The following is an 18,932-nucleotide window of genomic DNA, read 5'->3' as shown; positions in this document are numbered from 1 at the left end:
CTCCTCTGGACCCGCTCCAACAGGTCCGTGTCTTTCCTGTGCTGAGGACCGCAGAGCTGAACACAGTACTCCAGGTGGGGTCTCACCAGAGTGGGTTAGAGGGGGAGAATTACCTCCCTCGACCTGCTGGCCATGCTTCTTTTTATGCCGCCTAGGATATGGTTGGCTTTCTGGGCTGCGAGCGCACATTGCCGGCTCATGTCCAATTTTTCATCCACCAGCATTCCTAGGTCCTTCTCAGCAGGGCTGCTCTCAATCCATTCATCACCTAAATATCTGACCCTATTTGATGCTCGTTTGTTTTTTCTAGTTGTGGGAAAGTTAGGCTAAGTGTTTTATTGGTTTTTAACTGTGTTTGGAGAAACATGCCCTTTCAAAACAGATGTATTTTCAGCTATGACATAATTATCTAGTAAAGATTATTTTTGAAATGAATTCCTCTTCTTTTTGCACGCAGTGAGGCTTTTTTCCTAAAACATTTCACAGCTGGGTTTACAGTTAGTCACCACAATTTCAAAATATTCTGTGCATGTTGGGGCCTAGTTATTCAGGTATTCCAGAGACATAGCATCTTATGTAATCTCTTCGTACAAAGTGTCTTAAAGAGTAAGTTTCATCCTTGCACAGCTTGACATTATTAGGTTTTAGCTCTTTTATTGTAAGTGCTGTAACTAAGTCCCTCATCTGGATTAGAGCATGGATTAGTAGATCAGAATACTGATCAATGTACTATTACTTCTTAAAGCAGTAGTAATTTTCAGTGCTATCAGTTTGGTCAGAGGAATCATCAAATGTCTTGCAAAGCCAGTTGTAATAGTTTGTTTTTCCTATAAAAAATACAAACCAACCCACAGATTATGTAGAAAGAGGGTATTGTGATATTTCTCCAAACTGATCAAAAGAATTTATTTTGCTTTACCAAGTCCATTATTTGTTCTTCCTCAAGTCAGAGAAGGTTCCTCTAAATGTTGAATATATTGCATTAGTTATGGCACGTCTTAAATATACCCAGTCAGGATTATGGGGATGACAGGTAAGAGCAGAACAATATTGAAGATCAATTCCTGTCTTTATCTTGAACTTCTTTCCCAGTCCCTAATTCCCCTCAAGTTCAATAAAGAAACACAAGACCAAAAGAATTCCTCCAGGATATGAATTTGAGCCCCATGAGTCTGAATACTTGGATGGCTCAGGTACAATCTGTCACATGGTGTTTAGTGGCTTCTGGTTGCAATGTGTTTCTGATGGGTGCTTATATTCCTATTTTCAGGGCAAGTTATTTTGTCTTTATCTCTTCTCTGAAGTATTTTTATTCTGACAGGTGTATGGACTCTGTGGAAACTATAATTCCAGTTTTGCTAAGTTTTGCACCATAAATTTTTGTTTCCTTTAATTCCCCTCGCGCTGGTCTAGTGTACTGGACCTCTTGTTTCTTTAGACTTTTGTTCCTGCAGAGGAACTCAAAGCAAATGGAGACTTCTTTACCGCTGCTCACTACTCCTAGCTCTTACAGCTCTTGTGTTCAGTTTTGGGCCCCTCACTACAAGAAAGACATTGAGGTGCTGTAGTGTGTCCAAAGAAGGGCAATGAAGCTGGTGAAGGGTCTAGAGCACAAGGCTTATGAGGAGCCGCTGAGGGAACTGGGGTTGTTTAGCCTGGAGAAACGGAGGCTGAGGGGAGACCTTCTCGCTCTCTACAACTACCTGAAAGGAGGTTGTAGCGAGGTGGGTGTCAGTCTCTTCTCCCAAGCAACAAGCGATAGGATGAGAGGAAATGGCCTCAAGTTGTGCCAGGGGAGGTTTAGGTTGGATATTAGGAAAAATTTCTTCACCAAAAGGGTTGTCAAGCATTGGAAGAGGCTGCCCCTGGAAGTGGTGGCGGCACCATCCCTGGAGGTATTTAAAAGATGTATAGATGTGGTGCTTAGGGACATGTTTTAGTGGTGGACTTGGCAGTGCTAGGTTAACAGTTGGACTCAATGATCTTAACAGTCCTTGCCAACCTAAATGAGTCTATGATTCTGTGCTGAAATTCATGTCAATGAGAAGCCTGGAAAGTAGAGCTCCTCTTCCTCTCTTCTGAAAGAGACAAACTAAGCTTAGATCTAATTTTCCCTATTCAAGAATTATGAAGAGTGAACGCAAGAGGTTCCAGCAAGTGTTTTCTCTGGGGCTTACGATGAAGCAATAATAGACCTTCCCCAGACATCACAAAAGCAAAGAAACAAAAAAAACCCAAATCATTCTAATGAAATCATAATAGATCCCATCTGTAAATCGCTGTACTCTTCTTCTACCATAATCATCTCTATGATACCCAGTTTCATTGATCCAGAATAATTGCTGGTTTAACTCCCAAGAAATGGGGAGGCAATGATCTGTTTATTTGTTCCTGTGCTTTCAAGAGAGGAGCTTTTAGCAATAACCTTCCAGTTGCAGTCACTCAATTTTCTCCAGGGGTCTTGAGGAACTCTTTGTAGATATTAAGAAACTGAATAATGTTTGTGCATTGTTGTTGGTTAACCCATCATCTGCCTGACAGATATGAAATAGGCCCCTTGTGAGACCTAAGTCATTCTGAGGTGGCAGCTGGAGTCAGGCAGGATGCCCTTCAGCATCCTGCACCAGATGACAATTTGTGAGCAGTGGAATGGAGCCCTAAATCTCCATGGCTGTAATGGGATATAGCAACCCACCTTTCTTGTAGATACCTACTTGTGAACATCTACATTTAAGTCTGTTAATTTGGAGCTGAACATACACGACACTTTTTTCTTCTTGAATTGAACTTGCAATTTGAAAAACAAGGATGAAAAGCAAACTGGTAAAATACAGTGCATTAACAATAAGAATGTGATAACTCTGTTCCAGGGGTACAAAACACTGCAATGGATATGTACTTTTTTTCACTTAGGGTGAGATTAACAGAACATAATCCACAGACTGTGCAACCTCTAGTAGCCCAGACTGCAGACCAATGCCATCTTGAAGGGAGAACTGGGAAACATCTTGCAAAGGATTGCAACTGCTCAGCTCCTGTATATGGATCTGGAGGGGAATTCTTTCTAATGTGACTCCTTTGCTGTCTCCTGCCTACCTCAAGCCCTATTGATCTGCTCTGGAAAACAAAGAAAACTTAGCAATAGCCTTTGTACTTACCTCTCATCGCACTGTGTAAAGAGACTGGAACAGATTAATTACTATGTTCCTCATTGTTTAGTGAACTTTTTGATAAATCAAAACCTCACAATAATAAAAATACACATTATCTTTTCCAAATTAGGATCTCAACAGAGATTTTTTTTAATGCCTGAAGGAAATGGAGGAAAAGGCAGTGGGTTACTGCAACTTGCGTTGTCAGCAGAGAAAATGACAAGAAACTGCAGTTCTTTGACTAATAAGCAGTTCAACCTCTAATTGAACTGCAGAAGGAAATATTTTTAGTATACCCTATTCATTTAAGTCAAATTTTTCTCTTCCCTCTTCCCTCTTTTCCTTTTCTTTTTTTTTTCAGATAGAAGATAGAGCCAGGAGAAAATCATCCTGTTAGAAGGAATTATTTTTGCAAAGTCCTTGCACAAAGTATACAGAGTAAAAGCAGAGGCATTAAATGTTTTATTATATGTAAGACTTTAGAGTTGTTCTATGGTTGCAGTGTTTCAGTATTAATTCTAGTTTAGAACTGAATAGTTCAGAATCAAAACCATGATTATTATCTACCAGTCCTTGGAAATTTATCTTATATGGATTTTGTTTTTCCTTTTAGGCTCTGAATTCTAATTTGTAGGTTAGTAAGTGGTGGTTGGAAAGCATTTTATATGAATGTTTTTCTAACAGCATTTGAGATTGAATCAAAATCTTAGTAGGAAAGCTCACCACTGAACTGTGCAATCCGTGCCTGCCACAGATAAGTCAGGGTATTTCAGCAGCACTAGGAAGATGTAAATGCTAATAACTATTCCAACTCCAACATGTTCTTTCTGCCCAAGCTAAAGAAACAGGTAAGGAGGGCTGTATTTAGTTGTCCACACACAAGCATTGAGTGATGCCTGGGTTGTGTAGGATATCAGAGACATCTGCATGGAGGTACCAAATGTGCACAGGCCTTGTGAAAGACCCAAGCCGTGCTGGAGTGCAGATGGGATAACCAGTGCATCTCAAAGAGGCCTAGGTACCTTAGATGGGCAACTGAACCAATCTCTAAGTGACATAACCACTACCACAATCAGGCTTAAAAGGTGTTAAGTGTCCTGTAGTCTACTGAGCAGCAGCAACTGTGTATGAGCATACTTTTAAACTGTGGGAAACGAGGTAGTGGAACTTAATGAAGAAATTAAGAAGGAAGTGGAGCTACATATTTGGTGCAAACTACATTGTATCATATCACCTCGTGCTTGACACAGGTTTAAGGAATACATACAAGCGAATGGTATGCTGACAGATAGGCTTTGACTTGGTAAGTTGCAACAACTCGGTTATATGCTGTGGTTTCCACATTTTGCTGGTGATCTTACAAGTTCTATCAATAGACACCATTTGTCCTTGTTTCAACATCACTTTTTAGTATGAGTTTTAAATACTTATATATTGCAAATATTAATTTGGTGCACCGTACCTCCAAAATATATTATTGATTTAATATTTCTTTTCATATTGCAGAGACAAAGTATTAGAATGGCATAAAATATGGCCCAGTTCTACTACAAAAGAGACGTCAATGCTCCCTACAGAGATCGTATCCCTCTTCGTATTGTACGGGCAGAGTCCGAACTGTCTCATTCAGAGAAAGCCTATCTGAACGCCGTGGAGAAAGGAGATTATGCCAGTGTAAAGAAAGCTTTGGAGGAAGCAGAAATTTATTTCAAGATCAATATTAATTGCATTGATCCCCTGGGAAGAACTGCACTCCTTATTGCAATTGAAAATGAGAACCTTGAGCTCATTGAGCTGCTCTTAAGTTTTAATGTATATGTGGGAGACGCTCTGTTGCATGCCATACGAAAGGAGGTAGTTGGTGCCGTGGAGCTGCTGTTAAACCACAAGAAGCCCAGTGGGGAGAAACAGGTATGTGCAGGATTTTCTCTAGATTTGTGGTCTGCTCTAATGAAAAGAGAATTGTGCAAAGATAGTAAGCAAAAAGAAAAACAAAACCAACCATCATCCTTGCATGCAAGTATTTAAAATCAGAAAATCAACAACTTGATGCTGTATGCATTGTATTCATTTGTGTTTAGACATCATAGAATCATAGAACAGTTTGGGTCAGAAGGGACCTTTAAATATCATCTAGTCCAACCCCCTGCCATGGGCAGGGACATCTTTCACTAGACCAGGTTGCGCAAAGCCCCATCCAACCTGACCTTGAACACTTCCAGGGATGGGGCATTTGCAGCTTCTTTGGGCAACCTGTGCCAGTGTCTCACTACCCTCATTGTAAAAAATGTCTTCCTTATGTCCAATCAAAACCTACCCTCTTCCAGTTTAAAACAGTTGCCCCTTGTCCTGTTACTACAGGCCTTGTTAAAAAGTTTATCTCTGTCTTACATATAAGCTCCCTCTGTATAATGAGAGGCTGCCATAAGGTTTCCCCAGAGCCTTCTGTTCTCCAGGCTGAACAACCCCAACTCTCTCAGCCTTTATTCATAGGAGAGGTGTTCCATCCCCCTGATCATTTTTGTGGCCCTCTTCTGGACCCATTCCACCAAGTCTGTGCCTTTCTTATGCTGAGGGCTCCAGAGCTGGACGCAGTACTCCAGGTGGGGTCTCACCAGAGCAGAGTAGAGGGACAGAATCACCTCCCTCGACCTGCTGGCCATGCTTCTTTTGATGCAGCCCGGGATACAATTGGCCTTCTGGGCTGCAAGTGCACATTGCCGGCACATGTCCAGCTTTTCATCCACCGGTACCCCCAAGTCCTTCTCGGCAGGGCTGCTCTCAATCCCTTCATCCCCCAGCCTGTATTGATACTGGGGGTTGCCCCGACCCAGGTGCAGGGCCTTTCACTTGGCCTTGTTGAACTTCATGAGGTTCACATGGTGCCCACTTCTCAAGCCTGTCAAAGTCATCTCTGTCATTCAATCAAATCTGCACAGGTCTACAAGGCTTATCAGTTTAATGTAGTTAAGTCACATGGGATCCAGCTTCCAATAAGAAAGGGTAAAAACATCCTGCATCCTTCTTACCCCCAGCCCAAATAACAAGGTTTTCCACTTACAGCTGAGTGAATTGTTAACTGCTTTCTATATAAAGCCAGAATTAGGCTCACATTTAGCTGATCACGCGCAAAACCCTTTTCTTGGAAGACTGTGCAGTAAGAAAAGTCAAACTTCTTCAAGACAGAGCTTTGCATCCATTATAAACTCACTCATGAAAATCTGGGAGTTGATAAAACAGTTAGGTTTTGCTTGTGAGACCTCTGACATCGTAACATTATGCCTACAGATATTAGTGGGAAATCCTTAATCATTCAAAGATGCAAATCATTCCAAAGAGAATAGTAGTGGTAAGATGTGGCCCATTTGAATTAATTATGAAACCCCCTTTAAAGTCAATGAAGGTTTCAACCCCTCCATGTGGAGGTCACCATCTCCCAACTCAGCAAGGCAACACTAGGAGACATGACCCAATTGATCAGAACTTCAGCCCCATCTCCAGTAGTTGTCCATCCTATCAAGTACAGCTAAAAATGTAGAAACTCCTCTCCCTTTCTCCCTTTCTTCTCTCAAAGGAAAAATCATTACATACAGTCTCATTCATGATGTGATACCTACTCTGCTTCCCCTTGCACTGCCTTGAGACACCTCTAGGAGGTTGTTAGCCTCTTGCATATCGTTCTCATTTTAAGAAACCAGCGGAGACAGGATAACATAGCCCATAAATTATGATATTCCTAGGACTTTTCCAGGAAGGAAAACCTTAAAAATAGTTACAATATCATATTGTATTTTCATCTATTTCAATTTTCATGCATTATAGGTATTTTATTAATGTATTTCAATGAATAGTATGTTGAAATGATTACAGCCTTTTCACAGGTAATGCATACAATATAATTTAATTACAGTATAATGTACTTGGCTATGGATAGAATCGCAGATAATAGGTAAAGAGTATAATTTTTGCTGATAAAATAACATGAATTCTATGCTTTTTTTGTTATGGAAAGAAAGAAATATAGTAGGTCTTTGTACAAATGTGTGTGTCTGCCTTCTCTTCTAGACAGTAAAAGCAGAGCTCCTTTATAATGACAACAGATTTATGTCAGAGAAAGGGAAGAAAACTAGATTTGCTTTATGTTTGGCTCGTTTCATTATTTTTCAACTGATAGTGCAGATAAGAATACAATGTATGGGAATTTCTCAATGCAATGTACCAGGACCTGGAAGACTCAATGCACGGCCCTGTGCCAAGCCAGTTAAACCACTTGTGTTTCCATTCTCCAGCCTCTAGAGTGGAAGTTGCCATTTGCAGAGCAGAGTTCATCTCACTTGATGGTAGCCATCCAAAGCTGTGTCTCATCTCTGATCTGGCTGCCTGGGCTCCCCTTACCAATGGAGAAAAATGGAGATCACTGGAGAGCAACTCATGCTGTCTTTCTCAATTACTTATCTTAAGATGGCATAAACCACTTTTTGGACTAGCTAGAGAAAGAGTCTACAAATTTACCTTACCCTAGGTACCTAAATTTCAGGCTGTTTTTTAGACTTTCAGGACTACTTTTTTTCCATTACAGTGCCACAGCTACTGTAATGGAAACACTTGAATACAAATAGTAAGACTTGTTTTAGGTGAGCTTCATGCTATAGCAGATGAAAGATAGGCTTACTTTTTGGGAGCATACTACAGTGTTAAATTAGCCACAAACTGCTTTACTCCAAACTAGAGGCTAGCTCTCTGGGCTGGAGCTTAAGCACGTTGTTTCAGTGCCACACTCCGCTGCTGGCTGGTATGAAGAGTGCTGCTTCTTCTCTTCCTTGGTTTCCTTGTGGGGTAATAGTGTTAACATCCTTCTCAGATTTAATCTAGCAAAGTGTTTTACAAAAGCTAAGTTATATTCTCTTTTCACTCATGCTATAGCAGATGAAAGATAGGCTTACTTTTTGGGTGCATACTACAGTGTATCACAAATCATTTGAAACAAAGACATCTTCTTTTGTGTCTGTACGAGGCTAGGCTTGCCCACTGCAAATGCAAATACTGCTTGCAAGCCAGTGCTTGCAAAGAAATGGCCTTTAAACAAATTGATTATTTACACATGCATGCCATTGTTTGCACTGGGGATCCCAACAACCATTAAGCTTCTGTGGGTGTCATATATAGATGATATGTAGATGATCACATTGGTTCATTTTTAGGAACAGGTCATGCTGAAGAGAATGTAAATGTGGATTACATTTTTGCAGTAAGCGTTTTGCTGCAATGAAGCTGATACAACTGTGAATATTTAATATAATCAAAAGTACCTGCTGGCTGAGAAATCATTACAATAGGCTAAAGATATGAAACCTGGATGCTTAGAATTATATAGTAAAATTTATATTTTCAGTGTTCAGATAGAAAGATAAGGTTTTTTCCCTAGAGAATCAAGTTCCTTTTGAAACTCCATTTCAAACTACAGCTTGACTTTTTTTGATTAGTTTTTATTTGTAAACATTTGCCATATTGTTTAGATGATGATTCATTTTCAGACTCTGTGCTTCTGATAAAATGATATCTCTGCCTGTTTGGTTTTCCTTCTTTGTGTAAAGCTGGACATGTGTGGTAAAAACCTGGCCCCTTGAAGTTAGTGGGAGTTTTGCCATTGATTCAGTGAGGTCAAGATTTCACCCTTTTGTTGTTTTTTTTTTGCCCCTGATGAAAAGTTGTTCACAGAGGAGACGGATAACAAGGAATAAGAAAAATGCATGTGCTAAATACTGCCAAGCTCAAGAAACAGTTTAGATTCCCAAATATTTCATTAGTGCTGAAAGTTATGAACATTCAAATGCAGAAAAAAACTGATCTGATTCATGATTTACAAGTAAATCAATTAGCTCTCACTATTTTTTTATATTCACGAGTTAATATACTATGTACGATGCATAGCTAATTTCAGCTTCACCCTCATACAATAATGTGATTATATTTGTAAAATGACAGAATTTTAAAGCATAGGATTTCCCACATAATTCAAGAGCTCATTGACAATGTCAGAAAGTCAGAAAAAAATGTCCTCTTGTATCAACGGAAAGCTGCAGTTCTTCAGGGTAGCTGAAATGTATCTTTTGAAAGAACTGACTTTTCTCCAGAATTTAATTCTTTAAACATTTAAATGTTTAAAAAGAAAAGGAGGAAAAATGTAAAAAGATGTTAATTCTGACCAAGAATCGGTGCATTTAGTTAAAATAATATATGTTTGCATTTTTGGAGAAGTTTTCCAACCAATATCTTCAAAATTAGGAGTTGCCACTGAATCTTACTCCTTAATACTTCCTCCTCAAAAAAAACCCAAAACAAAACCAAAAACCAAAACCAGTCAGATCTTGTTGAAGTTATATCTGAACTCTCTAGTCTACTGACCACTCAGCTATTGGAATCTACCTAATATCCATACGTGATGTGCTTTGCATTTCAAAGACCACATGGGTTACAGTGGTTTTAAGCTGATTATCAATATATGGATACATCTGGTGCCACCTGGTGACTACAGATGAGGCATGTATGTTTAACAGCTTTGAATTGTATTTGACTCCTTCTGTTACTCAGTTTGTGAGTGAGGTTTTTGTGGTATACATTAATACAACTCAGGAAAAGGTTATTTCATCACTTGCATTATATTTTCTACACTTTTTTTAGCTGAACCAGGTGCTAGAGCACACGTAAAAGAGAATAACACAAATTAAGGTGAATGAGTTGAGGAAACTTGTGAAAGTACTTTTAAATCACCAGTTCTTCAAAGCCATATGTCCTGAATTATCTGCCAAGTCACTTGTTCCTTACCCTGATGAATAGTTGAATGCCAAATTAAGAGGGAAAAAAAGCTGTTCTTTAAAATTTAGTATCTGCAGAAAACTTTTTTATCTTGTTAAATTGCATGCAGCATCCACAGATGGGGTGGGGCTTCAGTAGCATAAAAAAATGAGTAGAATACCTTTATCTAAATCACAGCATGCTCTGCTGCTTGAGGAACCCAGGCATCGATCTCTAGCTGGGTGGTTGACCGCCTAAATATGCATGTGTATTTAGGGAAGACTGAAGCAGAGGGGTAGCTGTCGTCTAAGGATGCTACAAAGCACATAAGTGAAGCTGAAGTCTCAGTTATTAAACTTGAATCTGTGTATCACTGTATTAGGGCATGGGAACCTGACTGCAATGTTTAGACGCATTGCCTGGCTAGCAAAAGCATATGGTAGTGCTTTTATGCCTCCCTGTTCACTATTAGATGTCCATCTTGTGATACTGTGGGTATTTTTATAGGTGGACACCCTAGGGACAGCTTTCTGCAGATGTCTGAAAAAAATACCATGCTAATGCCAGACTGACATTTGCAAACATAAAGGAATTACTAGAGGAGGGAGAACTTTAGAATGGGGAGGGAAGTGATTACAGTGATTTGTCCCTGGTTCACTCCTTCTGTGGTGTGGAAATCAATTAATGTGAAAACACTGCTGGGCACAGAGGGAGGGTCATGGTAAGAAGGTTGAAGCTGGCAGACTCCAGCCCCTGCAGCTTTGCTCCAGTCAGTTTGGAACCGAAAAGTTAGCAGCCATCAAGGCAGTTTGGGAGCTAAATCTTCTATATAGCAGATTACTCAGTCTTTGGGTGCTTTGGATGCACAGATTAAATGTAACCCTTACACTGTCTTCTCCAGAGGTGCTGGTGTCCTCAGTGAGACTTCTATCCCTGTCTCCTGTCCTCTGTCCAGACAGGTTTCTCTATTAACAGGAAGATCTTTCTGCCTGTAGTGCATCAGTTCCTTGTACATCACCTCTGCATTTCCAGGGTGTCCCAGCAAGGTACATGACATCTAAATTTTTCTCATCTCTTGTTTGGTCAACATTAGCAGAACACTCAATGCATAAGAGTCAGTGCATACTTTCTGATGCCTTGGCTTAGGAAACCTTTGTAAGAATTGCTTCAATTAACTCCACCTCTGCAAGAATGCTGTGAAATGTGCGTTTCATTTCCTGAAGGGGAGACAGAAGGTCTTTGGGATCAGCTTGACTCCTCTCTCTTTTTGTGTGCTCTGCTGTCACACCATGTGCAGAGAAAGAAGAAATTGCTGAGACAGGGTTGGAAGTAGGAAGCTGAAAAGAGACCATACCCACCTCCTGCACCTTTCATAGCTTGTTCACTCTCCTGCGACAACCAGTAAGGTCACATCATAAACTACTTTATGAAAAATCCCTGTCTTCTACTTGTTGTACTAAGAAATGTTATACATGTTGAATTTCTCCATGTCATACTTGCAACCTCTGTTTCTGCTGCTTGTTCACCGCCACAGACCCAGTCACAGTCCCTGCCAGCCAAAGTCAAACCAGGAAGCCAGGCCTCAGCTTCTTCAATGTGGACTTCAGACATTGTTGGCCTCTATAAATACAAGTCCATGGCATAGACAGTTTTATTTCATCAGTTTTCATGCATTTTCCTGGCAGTGTCTCAAAGGCCCAAGAAAGGATAAGTTCAACGCGTTGGCTTTTGGGAAAAAAAGTATTATTTATTGGAACAGACAAAACCCAAACATCCAAAACTTAAAAGGTACAGACAGACATTTCGGAAGGACTGAAAGACATGCAGCATATTCCTTGGTGAAGAGCCTATTGCATATGGGTACCAGACACAGGGTAAAAGAGTCTGGCATGTGGTTAGGAAGTAGTAGAAGATACTGATACCTGAATTAGCATCTCAGCACCTTCATGAATTTTTACTGCCTTTTCAAGGCTAGAAGTTAGTTAAGATGGGGTTGGACTAGATGATCTTTAAAGGTCCCTTCCAACCCAAACCATTCTATGATGCTATGATGCTGAGATGGAGATGATCACAGCAGGGATTGCCAATGCCACCTGGTTACAGCGGACCTGATGTCCACCCACCCCAAAGTAAGATATATTCACTTTGCAGAATCCTCTTCCACCACCTCAATTCTCCCCATAATTCCCATACTTTTATAAACCTGGTTAGCTACCATTTGGGTTGCACCCAGAGCTATGGATTCAAGTTTCTGATTTCACTACTAGGTTCTGAGACTCCCTCAGGAAGAGCATAAGGCTAGTTACCATTTTCTCTCCAGACAGATGGTGAGCAACCCTTCTTCGTCAATATTTAAGGGCCTTTTTAGTAGCCTCTCTGGTCATGGTAGGCTTTACAACTGGTATATTCCTGAGCAGCTGGGTAAAACGGATGGTATGTTTTAGCCTTTATTTCTGAGGGAAAGGACCGAAATGAAAGAGATGAAAAGTTTGATGTAGGGGGTAAGCACAGCAAGCTGTGATTATATGCTTTTATATTATAAGGAAGATGGCATCTGGAAGAGATGGGTGAGGTGAGAAGTGGTATGTAAGAAGATAGCAGCTCTGATACTTTGCAGACCAGGTGTGAATCCAGCAACCTAACCCAGCCAAACATATCCTAATGCTGCTGTATGCCACATGCACAGTGCTTCCCATGGACATTTTAGCCATGTGTGAACAAGAGGATCCAGGACATTTTGGAGTTCCCAGGTCCCAGGTCGTGTGGTGGCAGCATCTTCTCCCAGGGAGGCACCGGTACATCATCCCACATCTGGGTGTTGAAAGAACTAGTAGAAAGCTACAGGGAGGTCTGGCCAGCCCCCAGTCTGGATGATAGGCAGACCAGCACCTCAGAGCTTGCTCTGGCATTTATGTACTACTCAGTGTATTAGCAGCCACTGTGAACTCCTGCACAGGAAGAGTTATCGAGGTGGATCAGTAGGAAAGCTTGCTATCTTGGGTCTTTGGGGAGGTGGGGAGAGAGGGGGCATTATTTTGCTGCCACAATCTAAAGTTATATTTTATAAATCTTGATGCATTTAGCTGATTGATAGTTATTTGGAGTAGGGGAAGGCAGAAGAGAAGAGGAGGTGTTGACAATACAAGTTGTCTTTCACTTGAATCTACTGCATGCAATTCTCATCAGAATAAACAATGATTGATCTTATGCCAAAATGTGCCTCAGCATCTGATTTTTTTTTTTTAGCAGTGTTTCCATGTGGGTTTGGAGAAAATGAAAGGATGTAGGAGAACAGCCAGGAGGAGGGAATGGTCCTGTGTGAGGATGTGTCGAGGATGTGTCAAGGTTGTTGTACATGGCCATGTACTACATGGATGTTCAGGCACTCACCTAAACTATCTGGGAAGGGACACAGACAGCAAGGCTAGACAGTTGTGCAGGCAAAGTACCTTCAGTCTGGCAGCATTCCCAGAAATAGATAAAAAGTCTGAAGGTGAAAAGTCAGGAAACAGCATGAAAGCAGCACAGAGCCTGAAGAGTCATTTTCCATTCCTGAGATGCTGGCAGCCTACATTCTGCACTTCTGACAGAGGTCCTATCAGGTCTGACAGAGCTCCTATCTCCTAGGAAATTCCCCACATGTGGCCTCATCACCCTTTCATGTCTCTCAGTATCTTTGTACTTCTTGAAATTGCCCTTTGAGGAGTTCCAGGGTCCTGAGATGAAGGCAATGCTCTTCTCTGGAGCTGCGCTCATAGCCCAATTTGAGTCTCAGGCTTCTCTTAGTATGTGCAGAGCATTTAGTCAGCTTCGGTCCATTGTTTTCCTTCCAAGCCTCATGGGATGATATAATTTTCCCCACCCTGCGTTGTCCCAACGGTGTTCATGGGGAAGCTGCTATGTTGGGATTGTACCTCCTCCTGGTAACAGTGTGGATCATCATGAAGGGGACTAGGGGAATATATACAGGTTGTAGGTCCAGCACACCTGCAATGGACTTTAACTACAAAGATGTTGGACCTGTTGTTTTAAGATGTTATTTTGAATTTTCACCTAGTTATCATAGAATCATAGAATCATTAAGGTTGGAAAAGACCTCTAAGATCATTGAGTCCAACCGTCGACCCAACACCACCATGCCCACTAAACCATGTCCCTAAGTGCCTCATCTACACGTCTTTTAAATATTTCCAGGGATGGTTACAGAACTGGGACTTATATTGGTGAAGCAGGGGCAGAAGAAAAGAGAAAGATTTTATGAGCACTGCATGATGCCTTGTATTTTTTTCTTATCTAAAACTCTTTCTCCAGTAACTTTGGAAAATATCAGTCACAATCACTTGTGTAATGCTCTTCATCTGTTGAGATTAAAGCATCATTTTTGTTTTGAAAATGTCTCCCACAGAAGTTCATGAACTAAGTGCCTTTTTGAATGTTCTGATTAATGACAGTCTAGCTAGTAATGAGTATGGAGGAGGCAATGCAAAGCTATTTTGTCGGGCTTGAAGTACACAGTCTTGAAGTGGAATGTGAGGGCATGACGGTGGTTCTTCCCACTCCTAGCTGCCTGAGTGGGTAGCTGAGTATTTTTTTTCCCAGTGGCATCTGATTAATTAGAATTTTCTGACAGGTTTTAAAATATTGATAGACAGAGATGAATGCAGAAGGCTGTGTAAGGGATATTTCAGTTTATTGATGAAATAGATATAGTAGCCTATCCACATGTTCAGTCTTTCATATATTTACATATATAATATATATTTTTAATATATATATTCATCATCTTTCTTTTCATTTGGGCACATGAAAACCACATGTAGCTTTTAAGAAGAGCTGTACCATAAAGGTGGAGATGACTAATTGCATATGAGATGGAGATATGGATTTACAAAAGTGTTTTTCTTTGATGTTTTAGAGGGATGCTGACTGTTTTCAAATTCAAAAAAAGCTGCACGTTAAGTGTCATTACATCTTGGCAATAAACCCAAATTGTCTGTGTTTATATGCATCAGAGGTAGGGTGGGTGGCTGGCTGTGTAGAAAAACCTGTGACAATTACTAAAGAAAGACTCCAGAAGCTGGTATGCTGGTGCCATAAATAGAGCTGCTAGCAACTTCAATATTGAGGTAGGCAATGTGTTCTACAATATGCACCCATCACCTTGTAACAAATGCTAAATCATAATATTCCAAAGTTGAAGCAGTGGCAAAAGAAGCATGCCAAAATATGGGGGAATGTGATAGTTTCTTGACCTGTACAAAATGATGAGCCATTTTTTATTGGCAACATTAAAAAAAATTGACTAGGAGGATCCTTATGGATAGATTCCTGGCAGGTAGTGTTATTGATGATGACTTACACCAGCTGTGAATCTAATCCTCCGTTTTAGCAGTTTGCAGAAGTTCAGAAAACGTTGATGATGCTAAATACAGATTTAGTTCCAAGACAATCAGTGAAACAAACTTCTATCAAAACTTTAAGTGTTATAGATTTAGAATAATTACGTGCTTCTCTGTCATTATTTGCTGGCTTTTTCAGCTTGTTTTTAGCTCATGATGCAAATGAAAGCACTTTTCTACCATGAAGAGATGAGTGCAGATTAGCCATAAACAGTTGAAAATCTGAAGTAAAGCAAAATCTTTATAAAATCTAAAATAAATCAAAATCTTGAGAAGGTTAATACAAAAATGAGGTCTGTGGAACAGTCAGATTTCTTCTCAAGAGGTCAATTTTCAGTGCTGCTTTACTTTCCCTTCTTTTTATATTTTTTGAGCCCCACTTTACAGCACTCACCCAAGTTTACAATCAGAATAATGACAGCATACAAATAAAAAAAGAAAATGTCCAAAATCTCTGCCTTCTACAATTAGTGGTCCTGTACTTTCATCTCCATAACCCTCCATGCCTGGAATCCTTTTTGCCAAACCTACCTGCTTTCACTTCCTGACAACTCAACAACTACACAGACAGTTTCAACTAAAGATTTTAACAGCCTTTTACTGCTTGATAACAGGTTAAGAATCAGCTCTGAGGCCAGTAGTATAAATCTGTTAAGAAGACTGGGAGGTTCAACAAATAGAACCTTTTTTAATTGAGGCAGTCTTGTCTTCTAAGGTCTAGAAATCCCCATAGTCAATTATCTTTACATTTGGCTATGCAATTTAATTTATGAAGTTAACAAATATATAAATATTAAAGGAGCAATATAAACAAACCAGTATGTTCTCTGCCTAGAGCAGCCTCTCTGGGGACAATTAATGGTTTTGCCCATGATAGACTGAGAAGATCTGCGCTATATATAAATATATGTATACAGATATATGTATGTAAGGGGTGGGAGTCAGCTCCCAATTCAGATGCCTGAAGCTGAATTGGGAGTCAGCTCCCAATTCAGATGCCTGAAGCTGAATGCAGTAGAGCCAGGGGTTTATGCAGAGATGTCTCCTGAGTTAGAGCAGACTGCCTGTCCTCCACCTGCACTGCAAAAAGATGAGACCTACATATCTGTGTAGATCTCTCTGATTCTCTAGGGTATCTTAAATGGTACCAGATGCCTATGTCTAGGTGTCTGAGTCACTCCTTTAGTGTGCACATATAAGCCAGATATCTGAGCTCCCAATAAGGTCAGTGAAGAGCTAGATGGTCTGCTGACCAAATGTAAGTGTCTACGGTAAGCTAAGGAAAATAGTTCTCTGGACTCTGCTGACTACATCAACCAGCGGCCCAGCTCAGAGGCTCACGTGTACTGGCTGAGTGAAATGTGAGGCATCCTAGTGTATCTACGAAACATGTGTGGGCCTGGTAGTTAGGACACAGGACCTGTGCAAGACCTGTGCCTGTATGGAGTGGTGACTGGAGGTCACACAGGACACCTGGAGGTATCTGAAATAGCACTAGACACCTACATGGGGGCAATTGGGATGAGCCCTAGATTTACACTGGGTATAACAGGAACTTAAAAACCTAATTCACATATAGGCCCTATAATTAGGTGTTTAAATCTGGAGATAAATCCCACCCTGTAGGTTCATCTACAACAGATCCTCTCTCTGACAGTGTCCAATGCAGAAATCCAGGAAAGATTTTAGGAACAGGACTAGTAGAGCCCTATAGTTGAAAGAAACTCTTTCAAAGGCACAGCAGTTCCTGATGGACACAATATTCCAGGCAATCCAATGCTGCAAAGTGGTCCACTGAAAAATATTTTCAAAGAGACATTCTAGAGTTCTTCCTTGTCCGTGAGCCACTGTGCTGAAATGCAGTTACCTGGAACTTGCCTGTGGAGATACCTCTTAAATAAGGTGTATTCAAGTAAGAGTAGAATTTGAAAGACTTTTTTCAAAGTGAACATTAATTTTTGAGAGTCAAACATGCAATCATACCTAATAATCTTTAAAATGAATGGCTTTCCAAACCTTCAGCCATGGGAAAACCCTATGAACATTTAAAAAACAGAAACATGCCACAAGCTTGCTCATGTATGGCCTTCAACACTCCACCATCAACTTTGCTCTTGTCACAGGGCATCCCTTGTCAAATAGTTCTGTGAGCATTGAAATTTATGAAATCTGATTTCTACACAGCTATGTGCATCATGATTGAATTTCCTCTGTTTTTAATGTTACGAATGTTCATCAAAGCTTTTTAAGAGGCTGATGCACTCATAATATCCTCTTTTTGTATGAGTTCTCTGGTATCTAGTAATATTGTTGAGCTCACACACCAGAATTTTCTTCAGATCTCAATTATCCATCTCTGTTGGGAAACTTGCAGGAATTCAGTATCTCTAATATTCCTTCCTGTTAACATGCACCAGGAACAGCCCAACAAATTCAAAAGTCACAATGGAGTGACTCACATACGTGATTACAGACGCTTACGTTTCTTAGAAGACTACCAGTTTAGCCTGTCAATTTACCAAATGATTTCTGGATGGAGGATACACATCGCATATTGTACTGACAGAAGTGTTTTAATTGTCCTTTATGCCAGTTCCAGGATCCATATCTTCCACATCTTCACCCCAGACTGGCAAGAGGCAAAATAATTTCCCCTTTCAATTCAGCTACTAACACATTAATGAGGGTTGGTAATAAAATATTATCTAAGTTTACAGGCTTGTCACATTGTGTGAGGCTTTCTGGCAGAAAAAAAAAGGAAACCTGAAATATCCACCCTCAAAGCCTTATATTTCATATTGTGTACTGCCCAGATGCAGCCGAATACTTACAGAAAATGCAAAAAAGTCTGCCACCATTTTGTTTTCTACCAACTAGTTTTGTGACATCAACTGTAAGTACAAACAAGCTGGCTGAGAAGATGAAATTTCTCTTCCCTGCTCATTTAAACCTCTGCTTATTAAGCCTCTGTTACTACCGTGCACTGAATTGAGTAAAAATATACTTACATAAGCTCAAAGAAAAAACTTCCCATATCCTAAAGCACATTGGGAATACTTCTTTACCCATTCATTACTAGGATGCACTATGTGTATAAGGTGTGTACAGATCAAGATCTGCAATCTTGATTCAAAAAGTTCAAAAACTAGAGGTGCTGCTAAATAACATAAAAAACTAGAGGTGCTGCTAAATAACATACCAAGAATAACATACCAAGAATAACGTAATTATGAAACAGCTTACTACGACATTTCTCTGCATCCTCTGCAGATTTATGGGGTTTCTATGTCCCTGCCATATTCTTCTCATAGAATCATAGAATAGTTCGGGTAGGAAGGGACCTCTAAAGGTCATCTAGTCCAACCCCCCTGCCGTGGGCAGGGACATCTTCAACTAGATCAGGTTGCTCAGAGCCCCGTCCAACATGACCTTGAATGTTTCCAGGGATGGGGCATCCACCACCTCTCTGGGAAACCTGTGCCAGTGTTTCACCACCCTCAGCGTAAACAATTTCTTCCTTATACCTAGTCTAAATCTACCCCCCTTTCGTTTAAAGCCATTCCCCCTTGTCCTGTCGCAACAGGCC

At 40.4% G+C, this 18,932-nt stretch overlaps 1 protein-coding gene across 1 annotated transcript in view; it reads left to right on the top strand.

Annotated features, from left to right (window-relative positions):
• Positions 1 to 4,664: 4,664 nt before the first annotated feature.
• LOC103913469 (short transient receptor potential channel 4) overlaps positions 4,665 to 18,932 on the top strand; it is a gene marked incomplete at its 3' end in the record, with an annotated part of 91,398 nt that continues 77,130 nt past the window's right edge. Inside the window, exon 1 of the mRNA XM_009319963.1 lies at positions 4,665 to 5,063. Within this exon, the coding sequence (XP_009318238.1) occupies positions 4,686 to 5,063 (378 nt within the window). The remainder of the gene's footprint in view (positions 5,064 to 18,932) is intronic.

This window comes from Pygoscelis adeliae, unplaced genomic scaffold (genome assembly GCF_000699105.1).
Source record: "Pygoscelis adeliae isolate BGI_AS28 unplaced genomic scaffold, ASM69910v1 Scaffold32, whole genome shotgun sequence".
Lineage (NCBI taxonomy): Eukaryota > Metazoa > Chordata > Aves > Sphenisciformes > Spheniscidae > Pygoscelis > Pygoscelis adeliae.
The sequence above is the reverse complement of the archived record's forward strand: the minus strand, read 5'-3'. Positions and strand labels throughout refer to the sequence as shown.